The sequence below is a fragment of the Phyllopteryx taeniolatus genome, chromosome 13 (assembly GCF_024500385.1).
Source record: "Phyllopteryx taeniolatus isolate TA_2022b chromosome 13, UOR_Ptae_1.2, whole genome shotgun sequence".
Taxonomy (NCBI): domain Eukaryota; kingdom Metazoa; phylum Chordata; class Actinopteri; order Syngnathiformes; family Syngnathidae; genus Phyllopteryx; species Phyllopteryx taeniolatus.
Window position 1 is genome coordinate 987,497 of NC_084514.1, and position 21,201 is coordinate 1,008,697.

General features: G+C 44.4%; 1 protein-coding gene across 5 annotated transcripts; it reads right to left on the reverse strand.

The window, feature by feature from the left end:
• Positions 1-1,379: 1,379 nt before the first annotated feature.
• Positions 1,380-21,190, reverse strand: slc35f4 (solute carrier family 35 member F4). 5 transcript variants are annotated; one of them, XM_061795797.1, is made up of 7 exons: positions 20,882-21,190; positions 6,977-7,277; positions 6,195-6,414; positions 5,989-6,114; positions 5,706-5,898; positions 5,367-5,456; positions 1,380-2,716 (listed from the first exon to the last, which is right to left on the reverse strand). In XM_061795797.1, the coding sequence occupies exons 1-7, from the start codon at positions 21,081-21,083 to the stop codon at positions 2,475-2,477; spliced, it is 1,374 nt and encodes a 457-aa protein (XP_061651781.1). In that variant the 5' UTR covers positions 21,084-21,190; the 3' UTR covers positions 1,380-2,474. The 5 variants fall into 5 exon arrangements, with proteins under 5 accessions (XP_061651781.1, XP_061651782.1, XP_061651784.1 ...); XM_061795798.1 differs by lacking the exon at positions 20,882-21,190 and adding an exon at positions 12,240-13,207 and having other exon boundaries at positions 1,382-2,716; XM_061795800.1 differs by lacking the exon at positions 20,882-21,190 and adding an exon at positions 8,577-9,423 and having other exon boundaries at positions 1,388-2,716.
• Between the last annotated feature and the right edge of the window lie 11 nt (positions 21,191-21,201).

Sequence of the window (21,201 nt, forward strand, 5' to 3'; positions counted from 1 at the left end):
TTAATTGCTACCGTCTTCCTGGATTAGGTCTGCATATGCGCAGTAAAGTGGAATAGTCTATTGCATGAGAAGGGAAGGGGGAAGACTCAAAAGGATCATGATGAATTAAGCATTTTGTGTTTTTATGAATTAAGACTCGAACAATAATAAGTCCTTCAAATCTAAGGCAATTTTATTCATCAGTTTTTATGCGACGTTTAAGGGCCCTTAGGTATTGCCTGTGTTGACCTGATTTGAAGTCCACCCTTGGTGATGAGCACCTGCTCGGTTCTTGGCTCCATTCTTCCTCCCTGGAGTTTGCGTGTTCTCCCAAAACACGCACGTTAGTTTCATTGAAGACGAAGTGTACCCTGCCCCTCGCCCAATGGCAGTTCACTAATGAGGCCTAGCAACATAGAAAAGGGATATAAAGATAAGGAATAGCTTTGGTCAGTCCTAATTACAGTATACTTTAAGTGTGGTCCAAAAATAGCTCACATCGATGTGGGTGCATGAATGACCTCTTAGAAACTGCATCCAGTCATCCAGTCTCGACTTGTCTTTGTGTATTGTTCATGGCTGGAGAGCATCGCTCTTTCCACTCCACTTCAATCCGATCTGCCAGGACAGGTCGTGCCCACTCTTCTGCCCCAGTTGCCTTCTCCGCTTGCTCTGTGTGCTTTCCCTCAAATCCAAAATGAATGATTCATGTTGCAGATGGGTTTCAGCGGTGCACACCTCTGTTACCGGAGTCATTCCGTTGCGTGGTCCACAGTAGAAAAGTGGAGAATGACTCCATTTGTGAAAGAAAAGAAGTGGAATGCTCTCTTTGCTGAAAAATGTACTTGAGTATAGTAGCAACAAAAACAAAGAAATAAGGATCAGAAAGTCTGTTTATGATTCCAGCCATGCTTTTGTTCTCCACTTTCTGACTGTGATGATGTTTCTTTAACGAAACCCTCCCCACGGATTCATGTGTATTCCACAAAAAAATGCTCAAGATAAATGAATGTTTTGGGCAGACCTTTTTGGGCGGAAAGTGAAGTTACAGTATTTGACAAATCGTCGGCTTGTAAAATAGCAACTTCTCTCGGCAATACCTTGCTTTGTGCAAATACAACTGGATCGCATTAGATTTAGACTCCTGCATTATTCCGGTTTATTAATTGTGTTTGTGTTTAAACGTCACCTCAGTAAATGCTTCATTAGAGGTCTCGGCTCACTCACTGTGCCCCAGAAACCATAGCGGCATCGTAATGTAGACTTGTGTGTGTGTGTGTGTGTGTCATGGCAATCATATATGCTCTGCAGCTTCGCACTCCCCCCAGGCTTTTTTTTTTCTTTTTCTATTGCTCGGCAGCATGCACGCATTATTACCACAGACGGTGTGTGTTTGTGAAAGATGATTAATTGCAGTGCAGTTCACTCTTCTCAACCTCCTTCAGTGTTTGCATTCAATAATCAATTCTTCTAGTTCTGCTGATGAATACTTTAGTCCGGCTTTCTTGCCTTCTTTACATGAACACAAACTTGTAAAATTCTAACTGCTTTCAAAAGCTTCACACAACAGTCGTTTAATGCCTCAGAAAGAACCTCCATGTCCTGAATTTCATCATCTGGAAAAAAAGCTCTGACAGTTTTAAATGATAAATGACAAGAAAAAAAGCCTCACATTCAATTCAAAAAATAAAAATCATATCGACATGAGCCTTCACCGTCTTGACATCTGAGTTTCTCAAAGAGAGACATTCTGCTCGTTCTGACACAAAGCCTTAGCCTGAGTAAATGAATATTGAAATTAGTTCTAGACTGTTTAATTTTTTAAAGAAAAAATTGGGCTCATTTTTTTCTGCCCTGTTTGTGCTTTTTATTTCTCTATAGCTGCAGAAAAAAAACACCAACATTTTTCCAGAGACACTCAATGGCTCATTATGGTCTTAAGAGAAGATGGGGAAACCAGGACATTCAGGAAACCCAACTTTCAAATACTTTAGGTAAACAATTGGCTGTTTGATTCACTTATATGACAGTCAATTTGGTGTGAGCACTTTTTTTTTATTAATATTAAAAACAAACAAACAAACAAAATGTGTACATTAAGAATGGTATAATTGTTAGTCTTCTTACGTATAAGGCATTTCAGTAAGATTTGAAATAAATACATGTGTTATCCCCTCTCTTAATAAATACATCAAATACATAAATACAAGGTTTAGCCAGACTGTCTCTGACAGGATTTATATTCACAGAATACATTCCGCAGAGCAGAGCAGGGCAGAGGTCAGTCAGCGTGTGAAGGACTGAGTGTGGCAGGTTTATCGAGAAAGTAAATAACGCTTTCCATAAAGACCCCTCTTCCGGTCGGCCAGGCGCATCTTGAGACACCGATACATCCTTGACAAATAATCTTTCAGATTGTTTCCATCATGTGTTCCAGTCTCCCCTCCTTGAGTGGGCAGTTGTGGAAGAAAAGCTCACAGAGGGGTGTCGCTATGTCATGCTAAGGGAAGGGAGACGGTGCCGTTGGCTCGACTGCGGCTTCTCGTGTGCACGCTCGACTCTGTGAGCTCCTCGCCATGCTCCTCTGATTTCTTGTCTGCCATGGTGGCCAGGAAGCGCACTGTGATCGAGTCCCACTCCTCTGGGAGCAGCAACAGCAAGAAACCCATGCAGATGATGCACGTGGCCGCAAGGCGCACAGCGCTGAAGATCACCGCGTGTTTAAGGACGTCTACAGCTGCAGTAAGAAACCAAAGAGGGGCAGTGGGGCAGGGTAGATGGACGAAATAAAACCAAATAGAGTTTAACTACAAAAGTGACTGTACTGGGATGAGAAGGCGAGTGAGTGAAAAAAAAATGCAGTTTGCCATTAGTAAAAGTGATCCGCCAGATCCGCTGTGTCTTTGTACTCTGCAGTCCTGACACTTCTACGTAACCCACTGACCTTCGTCTGGTCCGTCACGGTTAAAGCTAAGAACTGGTCCGCGGGCGTTTAGTGTTGCCATGGTAACCTCACCCTCCCTCTGCTAGATAACACTTGCATTTACAGGAAACCTGGTGGTTGGCTTTCTAGGGCGGAAGAGGTGCCGAGCACACTGTTGGTCACAATGACAGTACATGAGACCTATCCATTTTTATTACCCCACCCAAGGACTACGTTTCTATTATTATTATTATTATTGAGATTACATGAAAACTACTTTGTAGAGGTGGGGGTGCGGCATGGGCCAAAGAGGAAGCCATTCAATTCGGTACCGTTTTATAAATAGTCATTTGGTTCCGTGGCTTTCAGTGGAGATTTACCCAATTGAATCCACTTTTTAATGCCATCACTATCATGTTGCAAATATAGAAACTATCATTACTCTACAACAAGCCGCAGCAGTTAAGGATCAATATTTATCTAATAACATGTCAAAAAAACCAAACGTTTAAAATCAAAATACTTATATTGACAGAGATCTTGATTATCAAATGTATTAATGTGTGCAGAATGCGACAAACATGTTTTAGTAGTTAAACTTGGTTCGTCTGACCAACTGATCAGAGGATGGAAAAATGCTGAATACTCTCATCCAAGTACTAACTCGGCCTGACCCTGCTTAGCTTTTGAGAGCAGATGAGATTGGGCATTCGAGGGGAGTAAAGCCGTAAACCCTTTAACCTAATCCATCAAATTACCTTCAAATCCATATCTCGGCAACTCCAAATTTCACTTCACACCATTGCTACACAATATCAAACAAGACCTCAATCAATGGAATCAAACTTCCACTTGTTTACTAGTTGGTCATATTGCGCAAGAACATTCTCCCCAAAATCAACTTTCCATTTGCCATGACACGCGTTAATCCAACCCTGGCCTGCTTGTCATCTCGGAACTCGGCAGCAAACACATTCTATTTGAAAGGGAAAAACCCGGATCAAATTAGCTGCCCTTCAAAAACCAAAACAGTATGGTGGACTTCATCCCTGAATTTCTTTCATCCCTTTCTTTCTCATCAACTGCAGTAGATTCGCCATTGGACCAATAACTCAAACCCTCCCTGGCAAGACATTGAACAAACCATCTACAAAGACTTGGCCACTGAAGACATAATCCATTTTCTGTACGGCTTATCCTCACTAGGGTCACGGGCATGCTGGAGCCTATCCCAGCTATCTTTGGGCGAGTGGTTATCACATCTGCCTCACAGTTCTGAGGACCGGGGTTCAAATCCCGGCCCCGCCTGTGTGGGGTTTGCATGTTCTCCCTGTACCTGCAGGGGTTTCCTCCCCGCATCCCCAAAACATGCGTGGTAGGTTCATTGAAGACTCTAAATTGCCCGTAGGTGTGAATGTGAGTGTGAATGGTTGTTTGTTTATATGTGCCCTGCGATTGGCTGGCGACCAGTTGAGGGTGGAGCCCGCCTCTCGCTCGAAGATAGCCGGGATAGGCTCCGGCATGCCCGCGACCCTAGTGAGGAGAAGCGGTACAGAAAATGGATGGATGGAAAGACCGAACAAAATTATCACTAAAACGTTGGTACAACCTGATAGTGGAACATTCCAATTTGGAAAAACATCTTCCATAAAAGATAACATCACCCATTAAAATAACACCTGGTCCCCATTCAAGCAGAGTTGATCCCTCGAAACATTATTACAACATATAACATTCTGGTTATTATTATTATTATTATAATGTTGTTGTTTTTTTTAATGCTGACGTCACCAAAGGCCACCTCGTTGGCTCTATGAGGATGAATTGGTTAAAGAAACAGTCCCGTTTTTAATGTTATAGGTATATCACTAATTCATTTAGTGGCTAATTTAATGTAAATTACATCGGCCAGCACTGAAGTCTGAAGTCTGAAGTCTGAAGTCTGAAGGCCCCGGGCAGGTTACGCTGATATGGCAGCACATAGTGGCTGGAATCTTATTGGACAAAAAAAAACAAAAAACGTCCACATAGACGTACTGGAAACAGTCCAGCTACAAGAAATGCTACGGAATGAAGAGAATAGACTGTTGGAAATAAATGATTATTATTTCATGGAACAAATGTTAGAATTTAAGTGGTGAATGTAGGTCAGTGCTTCCGATAGTGTTTAGGCCAGCAGAGAAAGCCTTGCTGGCCCTGACAGCTCCCCACTGCAACGATATAAACATTGTTTATAAAATGGATTTGATTTAAAAATAAAATGTTTTTTTGAATTTTTTCAAGTTCCCCAGGGAAACTAATGATCAAAACTACTGTATCTGCGGTTGATAGCATTGATTTGGAGAAACAATATAGGCCCAAACTGCCCCAGAAAAACTCAAAGTCGAATGTTTATTTAACAGGAATGATATGGATCATAATTTGGAACAGAGGCTAAAATTTGAATGACATAAAGAAACTTCACCTGCATTTCCTGGTACACTGAGTAGCGTTCCGATGGAGATGAGAATGGGGTATGTCAGGACCACACCGACATGAACCAGAATGTTGAACACTGTAAAAGACACAGTAGAATTATTAGGGCTGATAGTTCTAGCGCATTTATTTATTTCCAAGGTAGTTCGCTACCGGGTCAAATATGGTAATTACATGAATACATTTCTGAGGACAAATATGACTCAAATGCAGAAGTGCTCTGTTGTATTAAGGTTGAGAGTGAAATGGCAAATTGTACAACTTCATGAAGCTTGAAGCACGGATGGAGACAAAACCCATGGCGTCCTCGAAGGATTTGCATTCTCACCGAGCCACAATCCTGCCAGACCACACATGTATCCCCAGGGCAGCGAAGAGAGGGAGCCCCATTGCTCTACTTTGGTGAAATAGAGGATGAGCGGCACACAGGAGATGAAGACGAGGTTGAAGAAACCCATGGTGGAAAGGAAATGAGCCACCTCGCCAAGATTGGCACTTCCCAGGAACATCTTGAACAGCACCTGGATGGCAACAATGCAAAATGGTTGTCATGGTTAACACCAGCCGCTTGGATCCATTGCGTCATATGCTCGTGTGGTTGGCGGTCTCACCTTATAAAGAGCCGAAGTCGAGGCTGAGCCCACAGCGAGTGCCACACCCACAAAGGAATCACCGTGGAAACCGTCAGCATACGCCATCATGACTATTCCCGTGATGGCCATGATGGCAGCAACAATCTAAAGGAAGGGTCCATTCATGAGATGGGAGACATGCTGCTATCTGTGCCGTTCTCCTTAATAATTCATAATGTACATACTCGGACACCCATGAAGCGGTCCTTGAGGACAATCCACGACAAGAGAAAGACGAAGGCCTTGTGGCAGCAGTAAAGGGCAGACGCATCGGTGGCAGTGAGCTTCTTCAAGGCCATAAGGTACAAGTAGTTGGTCAGCGTCCACAGGATGGAGAAAGGCGCTGTTCTCTTCACAAAAAGTTTCAGGCTCATCCTCTCCTCGCCAAATAGCTTGCTACACTCTCTGTCAAAAGACACGGCATCTCTCAATGGTCTGTTTCGTGAAGACATGGAATTGGACAAATGCTGTGGAACGCCTGGCCATTGTATGTTACATTTCAATACGGAGGAGAAGAGTTGCTCTCTGCTTTGTAGCTAAAGGTGTTGATGAGGTTGCGCTCAGGCTATTTGTGCTCTTCCATACTTAAGCCATCTGATTTTGGCCCAATGGTAGACTACATTCTGGAGTAATCGCCAGTCAACCACAGAGCCATTGTTAATGTGCCACTGGGTGTAAATGCATCCAAACCAAACACGACACCTTTTTCAACGTATTCAAATGTAGCGTAAACACATTACCGGGGTCACTGATGGTGCCGCGGTACTCTCGGCTGACCGGTGCAGGCAGCGGTCTAGTTCCCACTCAGCAAATGTGAGGTGAATGGTTGTCTAGATATATACTGTATGTGCCTGGAATTGACTGGCAACCAACCCAGTGTATAGTCAGCTGGCGTAGGCTCCAGCTACCTACGACCCTTAACAGGATAAGCCGTATGGAAAATGGATGGATGGATAAACAACATTACCTGAATTTTTGAATGGGTGTCTGCTTCTCCCTTGTGGTCACCACATGTCCAGAGTAATAGAGAGGAAAGAAGAGGATATTCCAGTTGCTGCTGAACCAGGATATGAAGAAAGGACACGAGAATGACCGGAAGGTCAGCTTGACCACCTGAGCGGTACCCACCCAGGAGGACGAGATGCACAGCACCATCAGCAGGCCACCGAGCACCTTCAGCACTGTGCTGGTGCATGTGCGGTACGACGGGTTCTCCACACCTGTCTCACTACCAGGCGTCTCGGCGTGAGACTCCAAACCATCCTCTCCTATTGGAAATAGGAAAGAATATCACTCAGGTAAATTGCCACTCCTACTAAAAACTTGACACCCAGAATACAAGGGTGCGCCCAACCACATGATGTCATACAAAAGAAAAAGTTAACCCAAATCGTCGATAAACTGGAAAGGGTTTTTTGTTTTTTTGCCGGAGGATTTCTATTTGTATGACCTCTACTCAATAGCGCCTGTATAATAGCATGATGTTGGTATACGGGTGGTCGATGAATTGAGAGATATCTGTAACACAATCTCAATCTCCGGGTCTTAAATATAGCATATACAGCATTCGTATGACCTCCGCTCACACAGAAAACTGCCTACAAACGGTAATTGGACTGGAGCCGAAATTAACGTTGTTGCTATTTTTGGCTGTGTGTCGAAGAAGAAAAAAAAAGAAAAAACTGCAGTCATTAATGTACCGCTCAAATTTTAGCACAATACTTTACATGAAACGTTCGGGTACGTTCTTGAACTTTTCAATTTACACCAGGGCAGGAAATCACAGATGAATCGCGCTGCTCGCTGCCCCAAGCTCTCTCTTGCTAGCTCAGCATGCAAAGCACGGCCGCAAGTAGCTCCCTTCGAGCTTAGCGCAGCATCTCGGTGGTCGTTATTGCAGCGATTGCCTTTTCTTTTTAATCGATAAGTAGAGCGCTGGGAGTACAGTACGGCCACCCGCAAGCTGAATGAAAATGGATTGCGAGTAAATAACTCTTTCTTTGCTTGTGTTTATCAAGTCAACTAATGATTATGGTGTGGCAAAGTTGTACTCAATAAATGAACAATTAAATATTTCATTATCAAAGAAAACGGAATGCCACTGAGACCGAATAAGTAAATGAATGGAAGCGGAATACTGGTCAGAGTTGGATTCATTGAGCGAAACAACGTACTGTGTCCTCTGTTAGTCTTGTTAGTTCTTTGCTCTTCATTGAGAATGGCCTAATTCCTCTTTCAAAGTTCAACTTTTACAATGGAGCACTTTGCCAAATACCAGCGCATCGGGGGCCTAAGCTAAGAAACTCTGTTATTGACAGACACAATTTGGTTACGGATAAGTGTGTTAACGTGCGTTTTGAAGTTCTGCACCACAAAATAAAATCAAATACAATTGCCTTTGAATGAGTAGTACTGTATTGCAACAGAGCAGCTGAGGAGAGGTACGGTTCCTGTCAAAAGTATTGGACCAGTGAGGCCTTTATTTTTGCTGTAGGTTCAAAAGCTTTGGGTTGACATCAAAAGCAGAATGTGTGACAAGATTTTAGATTTGACTTATTTTAACTCACCAGTTTTCACATGAGCAAAAGTACACTATGACCACACTATTCAATATTTAATATTGTTCATTATTTCGACCGCTTTAATGTTCACATCTGGAATTAAAAGTGCCACTCGTGTCAGTCTCCACTTCATCGCTACTGCAACTGGCAAGAGTGTCTCGCTTTTGCTGTTGTTGGTGACGCACATTCAGTGCCACCCTAAAAAAGTTTGAAAGCATTGTGAATTAGTTAGTTTTGAGAAAAACTCTTTTCCTCTCGCCTTCTCCTCTTTTTCGCTCCGCTGGGATAAAGCCATTTCATTTGATTCACAACACGCCAAAAAGTATGTTTTTCCAATTGCCACCCACAAGTCTGCACATGCGCAGTTAGAAAATGGAATCGTCCATTGCATGAGCAGGGAGGGTGACGCACTCGAAACAATCGTTTTAGATGAAGAATTTTGATGGGCTTTAAGCACGTGACTTAAGACAAAAACAATAAGAATTGAAAACTGTTATTCCATTTTTATGAGATGTATGGAAATCTCAGGTCCCCAGGCAACCGCGCGTGTTTGCCAAAAGGTGAGTCTGCCCCTGACTTTTGAAAAGGGAGTGTAGAGAAAAATGCACTGCAACTGCAGAGCATTCTGGGATTTGTAGTGTGAGGGGTGCGTGTGGGGAAAAACAAACTGTCACACTTTGTCTTTGTCTCTTTATTAGAGGACGTTGTTTGATAATAATAAAGAATTATTATTATTACTAGTTTAGCTTGAATGCCTAAATAGGCCCATGATATACCATAATCTCATGTACTGATATGAGGGGATTTGTGAAAGGGATTTGGTCCCATTCTGCAAGAGTTCAGCAGGTCTGCTTGCTTTCATCCTTCAAGGGAAAAGCATTTGTGTTTGACATTATAGAGAAAACCAAAAGCCTTTAGTGTTGGACGCAGGCGCTACAGTTACACGCTCTCGAGTATTGTTTTTGTTTTTGTGTTTTATCGTTCGTCTTTGGAGACATTACACGACTCACTTACACAAGGGGAGACTCGCTAACCATCAAGGAGGCTACTCCGGACTTTCTTTCACCAACTTTCGCAAAGCCGCTCAGTTTTTTCCCTGAGTTACACACCGGAGCAGCGACCGCGGTCTTTGGCGCATGGAGGCGAAGGTGACGCCACAGAGGGAAGCGAGCCGGCATCCAGGTGAAGCTCCGCAAGAGAGGATACAGATTGGCGTTTACGTCGTTCCACCTCGCGAATCTACGCTCCCTACCCGACAAAATGGACGAGCTTCATCTTCTGATAAAGACCAGTAAAGACTTCGGACGTTCTGCCGCCATGTGCTTTACGGAGACTTGGCTTTGTGAGGCTGTGCCCGATGGCCCCGTCATGCTTCCCGGCTTCCATCTTCATCGGGCAGACCGCGACATGGAATCATCGGGGAATACAAAAGGCGGAGGGATATGCTTCTATATCAACGGAAAATGGTGGACGCACGTCACGGAGCTCAGCGCACACTGCAGCCCGCATTTAGAGTAGCTGTTTTTGAACTGTAAGCCATTCTGTAAGCCAAGGTCGTGTCCTCTCTCTCCGCTGCTCTTCTCTCTCTACATGAACGACTGCACCTCAACGCAGCCGGCTGTCAAACTCCTGAAGTTTGCAGATGACACCGCTGTCATCGGCCTCATCGAAGACGGTGTCGAGTCTGCATATCGACAGGAAGCGGAGCGGCCGGAGCTGCGGTGCGGCCGACGCAACCTGGAGCGGAACAGGCTCAAGACTGTAGAGATGATCGTGGACTTCAGGAGGCATCCTTCGCCACAGCTGCCCCTCACGCTGTCCAGCTGCCTTGTGTCAACCGTCGAGACCTTCAAGTTCCTGGGAATTACAGTCTCTCAGGACCTGAAGCGGGCGATCAACATCAACTCCGTCCTCAAGAAGGCCCAGCGGAGGATGTACTTCCCGCGGCTTCTGAGAAAGCACGGCCTGCCACGGGAGCTGCTGAGGCGGTTCTACACAGCGCTCATCGAATCGGTCCTGTGTTCTTCCATCACGGTCGGGTTTGTGGCTGCTACAAAAAAGGACAAACTCTGACTGCAGCGGATAATCAAAACTGCTGAAAAGATTGTGGGTACCCCCCCTACCCACTCTTGAGGACTTGGACGCTGCCAGAACTAAGACAAGGGCGTGCAAATCCTCGCGGACCCTCCACATCCCAGTCACCAGCTCTTCCAGCTACCGATCAATGCAAACTAGAACTAGCAGGCATTCCAACAATCAACTTCTTAAACAGCTAACCTACAATTCCATTGCAACATGCTGCCAATTTTGTTTTTGTCTTGAGTTTGTTGTCACATTTCTGTGGGGCCAATGATGTATTACTCGAGCACTCACTGTAGTAGTCTCGCCGCGCTGCACTATTTGCATATCTGTTGTTGACCAATACTGGCCACTCGTGCCAGAGTAGCATCTGCCCCACTTGCACACTGACTGAGGAGTATCTGCAACATTTGCACAATCAACACTGTCCCAGATTATCGCGCTACTACTCCAGAAAAATTTGTACCGGCATTACCAGATAACTAGCAAGCCTTTATTGCTCAATGACTGTTTTTCTCAATGTCTTTATGTCTCAAAAGTGTTCTCTGTGAATTGACTGTCTGTTGTCGTACTGGACTACCGGAGACAGATTCCTTGTGTGTTTTTTGGACATACTTGGTAAATAAAGATGAGGCTGATTCTGATTCTTCAGTCCTGAGGTATAAAAGCCACTACAGGCGTATCTGGAGCCAACACTCCACTATTCCCCTGCCCCAGGGACGCAATCCTAACTATTCCTCCTTCAGAGGTTCCAACAGTGGTGCATACAGCATGGAGGGCCAGTATTGCACTGCTTTGAAAAACAGTATTTTATTACACGTCAACAAATCAGGAGTTGCAGGGTCAGCCATGTTTGCACTATATTGTTACGATGGTGAAAAGGGTCGTTCAAAGCACTAACCTGATTCAATATCACCAAGCAGCTCCACAGTATCCTTTCATTAGCGGCTTGTTTTTAATGGAGCTCGTCTCCCCCGTGTGATGGACTCAGCTACTCCAACCCAATATTTCAACCCTTTGTATGTTTTTTTTGCGCTGGAGCTCATGGTCACGTCCGCAGCACTGTACAGCCTCGATAAGTCGTCTTAAGCAAAGGTGGGATGCCGATGATGTTTACGGAAAGGGGATTAGGGTATCTTATTTCGATCTCTAAAACAAAGGTGAGCTCTACAGATTAGAAAATGGATTTAGAAGACGTTCAAGGCTCTTAGGGATCAGAATACTTGTTTATTTTTGAGTTGCGAGCGGAAATGCTCAATCTAGTCAAAGGACAAGTGAGCAGAACTTGCTGATGTGTTTGTTTCGTTGTTGTTTTTTCTATCCAGGCTGGGCGATGCACGCTGGCTATCTATCTGCATGCAGCACGTCTCCCTACAAAGATCCAAAAGTGTGTATTTCTGACTTGGCAGGCACAACTTCAGATCTTCCACCTGACATGACTGGCACATTCGTCACACATAAAAACGGTGTACTTCAAGATATCCAGTTCTTTTCTTTTCTTTTCTTTTCTCTTTATATGGGTTACAGTTCACTTATCTTATTTGGAAAGACGCAAGCGATATAAAGGATGTCGAGTCAACTTAGAGTTACCTTCAGAGATGGGGCAGGTCAGGACCTGAGTGCTGTAGGAGCTGAGAGGAGCCACTCGGGCTGAGTGCTTCTTCATCCTCCACAGGGTGCCACAACACACTGTCCTTCCCTGGGAAGTCTATTTATGTGTGTGCGTGCGCACCCTCAGCAGCTCTTCCTCCTCTCTCCACGCATCCTTACTCCTCTGCTTCTTCTCTTTCTTCTTCGTCTTCACGCTCTTCACTTATTCCCCAGCCACTCCGTCTGCCTGCTTCCCAGATCTGTCAACTCTTCTCCCCAGCACTCCAGTCCGGCACAGCTCGATCTCTGCACACTTCCTTTTCTCTCTGTCTGCCGCCTGTGTAGTAGTGACACAGCTGACTGACTCCACAGTCAAGTGGACACGCTACTGTTGTAATGTCATGCCGTGGTCCAGCACCGCCACTGTCTCCAAGGGAGACCGAGCTTTAAGTGTATGTGGCATGCCGCAATCACTTCCCTCATCTCACTCCAGCCTCACCACCCCCCACCTCGTTTGTCTCTGTCCAACTCGCCTTACGCCTCCCTCGTCTTTTGCTCCGCAAATCAGCAGCTTTGTTTGGAAGGTAACCAAGCAGCCTGGGCTAATTATGCTCTGCTAGTTCCTCTCCTCTATTGCTCCCCATCCTCTTTCTACCTGAGCTGGCTTCTCTCTGCACTCCATCATTGTGTTCTGCTGAACGCTCATGTCATGTGTTGGCTTTCACATGTCATCAAAATATTTCCGCACCTCATAACCCAATGGAAGCGGTTGAAAAGGCGCACGCAGTCACATCGCAGTGTGACATACAAACTGTTGCTGTTTTGCACTGCGAGGCGTGGGCAGGCAAGCCTCAATATTGAGGTCTACAGAAAACCTACCCACACCCACGCACCCACTGGAACATAAGTTTAGGATTATCAGAACCTTTGAGGAAGGAGCAGAGAAGATCCCCACCACCGACAATGGAAGAAAGAAGGCGCAGACTCACATCAGTAAGACTCTGACTAACTGACCTGGGCCTTTATAAAATCCGCCAAGAGAAGAAAAGCCACTACACCCATACCTGAGGACAGAGTCAAATGCATTTTAAACCTGCTAACACCCTCAGACAAAAGCTGCTTCACCTCAAGGTCAAATTCCCAAGAAGCAAACTCAGCCATATTATTTACACAGTGCACTGCAGTGAGAAGCGCAATGACCTCTTCAATGGAGAAACTTAAGTAGTTGCTGCACAGGCACATGGCGCAACATCGACGGGTGGCTTCTTCGTATCTAGAATCAGCCGTTGATTTGCATCCCCAGAAGAAGGTATGTTCACTTGAGGACAACAACATCTAAATTCTGGACATCGTGGACCGCTGGTTTGAAAGGGGTCTAAAGGAAGCCATCTATGTCAAACTCGGAAAGTCAACTCTAAAAAGAGGAGGAGGTTCGAGTCATCACCTAACCTATCGGAAAAGGTTGAGGGAAATGGACGGATGGACCCAACAGAACATAGACTCCTATTTTTGGTTTTTCAGGCTACAATAGATATAAAAAGTCGACACGCTCCTGTTCAGATGCCAGGTCTTTATAATATAAAACAATGAGATCAAGCTAAATCATTTCACAACGTTTGACACCATTAATGTGACCCACAATATGGGTGACCCAACTCAATGGGAAAAAAACATGAACTTTTAGAGAGGGAATGTAAAAAGTGTGTACTTCCTCTTCAACGTGGGGCTGTAGCTGTGTTCGGGATGAACCCTAACCCGTTCAAATTTACCTTAAAGGGGAATCGGCGCACAACTGCACACTATTTCAAGTGTGCAGTTGATCCCAAATCCCAAATCAAGGTCAGCTGTTCTCATGTTTTGGCTTTCTTGCTTTTGAACGAATACTGGTGTTTGGAAGATTCATAATTCCCTCCACCTTAACATAGCTGAAGAAAAACACCCCAAAAGCACGCCACCACTCCACTACACATCACCCATTGTGATGTGTAGTGGAGCGGTGGCATGTTTGAGCCAAACATCCATCCATCCATTTTCTATAGCGCTTATCCTGTTCAGTCGTTGGGAGGCGAGCACAGGCGAAAGGCTGACGATACCCTGGACTGGTCGCCATCATTCATCTATCAACCCATAAAATCACCCTTCTTTCAGGCAATTTGCACAATTGCATCCGACAACTGCATTAGTCCTCCTATTCATTGTTTTTGCTCTGTCTAAATGACAAGTGTTCAATACTGTAAATCGGACAAATAGGAAGCAGATTTGGGGAATGTGGGAAGAACCATAGTACTTGTAGAAAAAACCTTTGCAAGAAACAGGGAGAACATGCAAGTTCCACGCAGATTCCAACCCGACTCGACTGACAGTGAGGCAGAGCTGTGCTGCCGGCATTCCAATAATACGGAAGGAAAGAAAGAAAGAACAGAAAGTGATGCCTGTGCAGGGTTGGGAAGTGAGTGAACAACAGCAATCCAAGATCTTAAAAGGAGTTCAGTTCTTGTCCATTTCTTCTGGATCCAAACACTGAACCATTTGCCAGAGAGATGAGAAAGCATCAGGCCAAACTCCCAAAATGAACCAGATTCAGATTCATTTTTGCTTTACATTCAAACTTGACTGAGCGTACATCAAATAAGACATTCATTTCAGATTGTCTGTAAAAGATTGGTTTTTATTGTGACGTCATTATACTGTACGTGTGAATGGAAGAACACGTAAACATCCAGTTGGCAATATCAAAAACTCTAAACAGATAAATACACATTTTACAAGTACAGTACGCAAATGAAAACGTTGACTTCTTGACGAACGTAATGACGTCAATAGATTAGTGGTAAATAATGTCAAATGTAATTATTTAGCTGTGTATCTGAGGCCAGTCAGCTTGGCTCATGCGATTCAGCCTTGCTTGTGTGTGCGCGTGTAGCTGCCTTTTTACCTCAAGTCGACTTCTCACATCTTTCTATTTCGGACTATGCTTTATGTCATGGGAATGTAATGGACATTCATATTCTGACATTCATAAATGCCATATTAGCATGATGTATTCAGTCAACATTCATTTCACAATGCTACACTTTTGTGATCAACTCAGTAAACAGACAGTACAAGAGCATACGCTGTTCATTTTCAGGGGGGGTGTCACTATATCATAATCACTCGTCTGCAGTGCAGAAGAGTCAGCCAAAGCTCTCGCACTACATCAAATTGAATGTACAGCGTAATGTTTGTGTGCGCTGTGTCCAAGCTTATGGAGAGGAAAGGAAGCCAAAGTTACTCTTCGGAATGTTGGAAGTATGAGGGTCCTATTTCAATACCAAGGTGACTTTCTCGTTCTTTGAAGCCGTATTACAGAAATATCCCGTACTTTGGCCCAATATTTTCATGGAATATACAACAGTGAGTGCACATTTATTGTACGTCCTATTTTCCAAACCATAAAGGAGCAAAGTTGACCTAAATGGACCCTAAACCTGCAGCCATTACAATAAATCGCCAAATGCGGCTTGAAGCGATGTTTGCTCTGGCGTAAGCAGGGGATAGGAGGATGGATCGTGTGAGAGGAGGGTCAATTAAAAATAGACCTGCTGATGATTGGAGGCAAAAGCATCCAGTCAGCAAAGCCCAGGATGCTAATGGCTATCTGATGAAGAATGATGTTTCCTCTACAAGCCCTGTCGCTGTCACTCCAAAGGTAAGCTGAGGGGACTGCAGAGAAGAGAGAAAAGAGATGCTCTGTAAAATGGATATATTGTTTTGTAGCAGTATACCTAACTCATTCAAATGCATTTATTGATTTATAGCATGGTCGTGTGTATAACTAACTTTTTAGTAAAGTTTGGGAATGAAGCCTAAAATGAAGACAATGGTGAATCGATAACTCTCCGTCCATTGTAACCGCCGAGACTGCACTGGATGGGCCCACCGAGTGGATGGGACACAGATCAAAGCGACAAATAATAAAGCATCCCCCCCCCCCCCCCCCCACCCCACTTTGCCGCCATAGCAACAGCTGCACTCCAATCGACTGACGCAGTCACTCCTTTTATTAGGCCCTTTTGTCATTGAGATTTCGGAACACTTCTCAGTCATAAGAGGCTTTTTTTTTCCGAGAGCCTCTCTGTAGCATGGGAAGAAGATGATCAGCTAGTAACCACCAATACTAGACACTCTGTCTACTCGCAGATGTAGCTGTACTGTAGTTGGAACTACGGAAGATGAGGGCACCTAGTGGTGAATAATATGCCTATCGAAAGAGGCTTCCGCCTCCCTGAACTGGACTTACGGAGAACATATAAACAAACACACATTTGCATTCATTGTGTAGCGTCTTGAATTAACCTTGCATGCATGTCTTTGGGACTGCGGGAGGAAGCCCGAGGACCCAAATAAAAGGCGCACAATCACAGGGAGAACGTGCAACTTCGCAGCGGAAGGGCAAAACTCATCATTTGAACCCAAACTTCCAAAAGCGCGAGGCAGACGTGTGCTGGCATTTGAAGGCAGAAACAGAAATTAAAAAAACAAAACAAGGGAAGATTTATGCTGAGCATTGATAACACGATAACAACTGCCCTGCGGAACCCCTTTTGGGTCCAAAGTGCCAACCCAAATTTTCATAACTCAAAATGTTGCACTCGCATACTGTTGCCGTTTTCTTTGTCGATACTGTCTAAGAAATTGTGGAGGAATATTCTTGCTATTTTTTTGGACAGTCCCTTTCATACCCGCATGAGCGTTGAACTCCGTGTGCTGCATTCGTCTCTATCCAGTGTACATGCTGCAAGAGTGAACCTCAACTATAGAGGATGGAAGTCAGTCGATTGATGCTGTTTACTCATGGAGTCCACAAGGGCGCTGCTAGGCAGCTCACAGCACTCGAGAAAGATCATTGAAAACTTTCATCTATTGAGCCGTATCATCGGATTCTGGTATTTAATTACAGTGAAGCTGTAGAGAAGTCCATCAACGTGTGGCTACAGTGCACAGGACGGTGAGCGCAGGTCAGCACATCTAAAGGTCCCGTGGTGAAACATTGCACCGGCTCTGTGCAAGGTGTTTTCCCAGATCCCCAGGAAACTGCGGAGGCTAACAGCGCATTCAGGCAAGGCTCACATCCCGCTCGACACTCGCCTTGTTATAAATAGCTCTGCGAGAGACAGCATGGGAACGGGCGACTTCAAAATAGCTGCACGAACATGGTCAATGTTGAAGGAAGAATGTTTGTTAACATCGGATAGGAATGTGTTATTTGCAGAATAGAAGGTTTGATTATTAGCTGTATTATATTCTTCCACGTGTCCTCTATGCTCCTCAACTGCACTTTAAAACACGAGCAAGGAGTTTCTCGTTCGTAAGTGTGTTCGGTGGTCTTGCAGGACACAATCGCATTGCTGAGCAGTAGCTGTCCATTAGGCCTGTTCAGGCAGCAGGGAGTGTGCATTTGCTAGCCGCATTGCCCCCTTTTGAGGAGGCTTTCACTGCATGCTATTGTCGTGTGGAGCAGCAGGAGCCAAACAACGATGGTGGGAATTGCGCTTTTCTCTTTTTTTTGGAAAGTCAATTCAATTCCCATTTCATCTTTGAAGTTGGGATATTATCCACTAACTTGGTCAAAGCTGCGTTGACTTTGCCTCAAAACGCCACTGAGGCATGATGTATTGCGGACAAGACCGTGTCACCAAATGTAATACATAGGCAAATTCCAGCTCTACACAGATGGCAAGTGGCAATAATAACAAAGTGCCAACAGGATCTTACTTAATATGACGCCATAGGCAAGGCAGGATGAGCCCATTGTTCTATTTATGGGATACTTTGTCCATGGGAACTGATGGATGGTAAGCAGCTGTACTCTTTTTCGTTTCAGAAAGTGCCTTTAGAAAAAACCATTTGTGCCTTAATAGTGCACGATTATTGAACGCAGAGTGCTTCTCGCTCACCGTCACGGTATCTTAATAACTGTGCAAGTACAGCGCCCTGAGGGATACCTTCTGTTGACTTGACGAAGAGGCGGTGGCTGCACACATGGCGTATCTTATCGGAAGATCGGAAATGAAAGAAAGCGCTTAGCTTGCAGACGTGTGAGCTATCGTTACTATGATGCACACCTGCTCCTTGGGCCTGCAATTACAGCGCAGTCGACAACCTATTATTCACCTTCGTCAGTTACAGAATGTCCAAATGTTCTGCTATTCATTCATACCATATATTGTGACTTACTCCAAGAAAACAAACATTTCGACCAGACTTGTGTAACATCGTACAGTACGATTAAACAACAAAGACGATTGTAATGAATGCACCTCCTGGTGGCTTTAGGGTGTTATTACAATTGAATGCCTGACGACTGCCTCCTCATCCCAGTCAAAATGCACAATATTTGACATACAGTAAGTCGTAACTGTCAATGGTTCTGGCATTTCTTTCAACGAGTGCTGGTACTTTATAGTGTTTCCCAAACTTTCGTTAGCCGAGGGCACATTTTTTTACATCACACAAATATGTCACAAAAATTGGATAGACAGGTTAATTAGGTACCTTCTGGCAACTAGCGGAAGAGCATTTCATTGTTCTCCCTTTCGCTGAACGGCACTGACGTAGATAGGTGAACAAATATAAATGATTTGCGGTTAATAAATAATCTTCCCAGCAATGAGTGAAAGTGGATCATTTCCCGCTGCAAAAGCGATGATCTCTCTCGACTCACTGGGAAACTCGACTCACTTTATACTTTAGTGTGCAGTGAAGTCGTGCAATGTGGCAGGTACAATCCCACAATGCAACAGTTCCACACTGCTCCAATAGCAATCACATTTACTGCCGCGGCCTATAATTCTGCATTGCTCACGCCCCAAAAGTGGCTCATTGTTGGGATTGTTTTGGGAGTTGTTGGGTCTGTTTCCAATCTAAAGTTTGGGTGCTCCTCGTGAATCTGAACCCCCTCTCATGGGATCAAGCCGGACGGCTAAATATCTCCCCAAACGAGAGTGCGCGATTGCATCCATGATTCATCTACTACAACGGACAGGATGCAGTTAATGAGCACGAGGCTCATTTCCTTTGCCTTGCCTGAAGTCTGAAAATCTATCGTGGTGAAGAGAAGCATTTTAAGGGCCCTTCGGACTTGAACATGTTCTTAATTGAATTGGCATTTTCACATTTCCTTTGCCAAAAGGACATCAAGAAAATGTCACTTCCCCATATTGTAAGTGCAGGACTTAGTTGAGCTTTTATGTAACAACCAGGGCGACATGTTTGGGAGCGTGCGTGCAAGTCCAATTCATTTGGGGTGAAGCCTCGCAGCTTCTAGAACACGGCTCCTCATACGTCATAAAGGTGCAATTGGGAAAAGGTATTGCGCAATCCTGTCCGCATACCTCGTGCTCTTATTTGCCAACCAGAGTCGCCATTTCTAAGATCATTTCTCGAACAAAGCGCATCATTATATGACTCACATTCAATCCCAGGTTTTCTGTCTGTCTGTCAGCAAAAGTCCCCATAGTGCCCCCCACCAATCAAAAGCATGTGGGCCAATCAATGTCAGGAGACAGCTGGAAGGATTCTGAGCCTCGCCTGTATTGTCATTTGGACAGCGAATCATTTGAAATAAAACATGCCTGTCGAAGCAGCCATCGGGGCGACATCAGTGATTGATCTGAGCATTGATCTAAACATGCATACACTGGCAACATTATCATCAAATTGTCTTGTGTTTTGTACAGTACAGTACAGTATTGTACAGTATTGTATTGTATTGTTTTGAATTGTACTGAACGCATGTCATTTGTCTAGCGCAGAAAGTGCGGATAGCAATGTTTTCCTTTCTTTCTGGTATAGTATTGCATTTCATCTTATTCTTTTGAATTATACTTAGAGTGTGTCATTCAGAAAAGGAAATATACTGTAGCAATGTTTTCTTTTCTTTTCTTCCTAATATAGTATAGTATTAGTAAGTAAGGCATTTCATTTCAACAGTGTAGAAAAGTGAGTATAGTCTTCTTATTGGTATACATTGCAGTAATATAACATAGTATTGTATTTGATGTCATTGTTTGGAATTGTACTGAAAGCATGCCATTTGTCTAGTGCAGCGGCAATGTGTTTTCCTTTTTTTCTGTTATACTATTGTAAAGGGAATATCGCTTTTTCCATATCCATTTCTAGTATCAGTATACATTGCAGTAATATAGTCCAGTACAGTATAAGGCATCCGCCATCATTTCAACAGTATAGAAAGGTGAGTGTTCCATTCTGTTCATTGACTTTCTAACATAATTTCAATAGCATAGGAAGTGAATATAAATTCCGGTGTTTTCTTTCTTTCTTTCTTTCTTTCTCATCTGAGCATGGTATCATACATTAACAGTACAATATAAGAAGGCACACCATTTCAATAGTGCAGTATAGAAAAGCGAGTGGAGCATCTTTCTTTCCAAGACATACAGTCTCGTATCACTTCAATATGACAGAAAAGGGAGTACAGTGCAGTGTTATGATTGAGGGTTTGGTTAGTATAGTGTAGTGCAGTATACTTATAGCATCTCCATCTCCATCTCCATCTCCATCTCCATCTCCATCTCCATCTCCATCTCCATCTCTATCTCTATCTGGCCAGCTATTTGTATTGTTGCGTCGGCTCTTACTTCTGTGACTGGAGTAGCCCGGGTTGTAGCCGTAGTAGCCGGTGATCCTCAAGATGCGGTCCTCGATGTCGCGCACCCCGTTGGCTGAGAGAGCCGCCGCCGCTTTGCCCGGCAGGAGGCTGCTCTTGCCGCCGAGAGGCTCCGGCCCGATGCAAGGCTGCTTGCCGCTGCCGCTCTCCACAACACTTTCGGTGCTGCTCATGGTCAGTCGGATGTGCAGGGGTGCAGGGGCAAGTCGTCACATCAAGTCCAAGCCGCATCAACAATTAGCACATTGGCATTCCTCCAGTGACGCTCTGCGCCGCAAGGGGGCGCGTCAC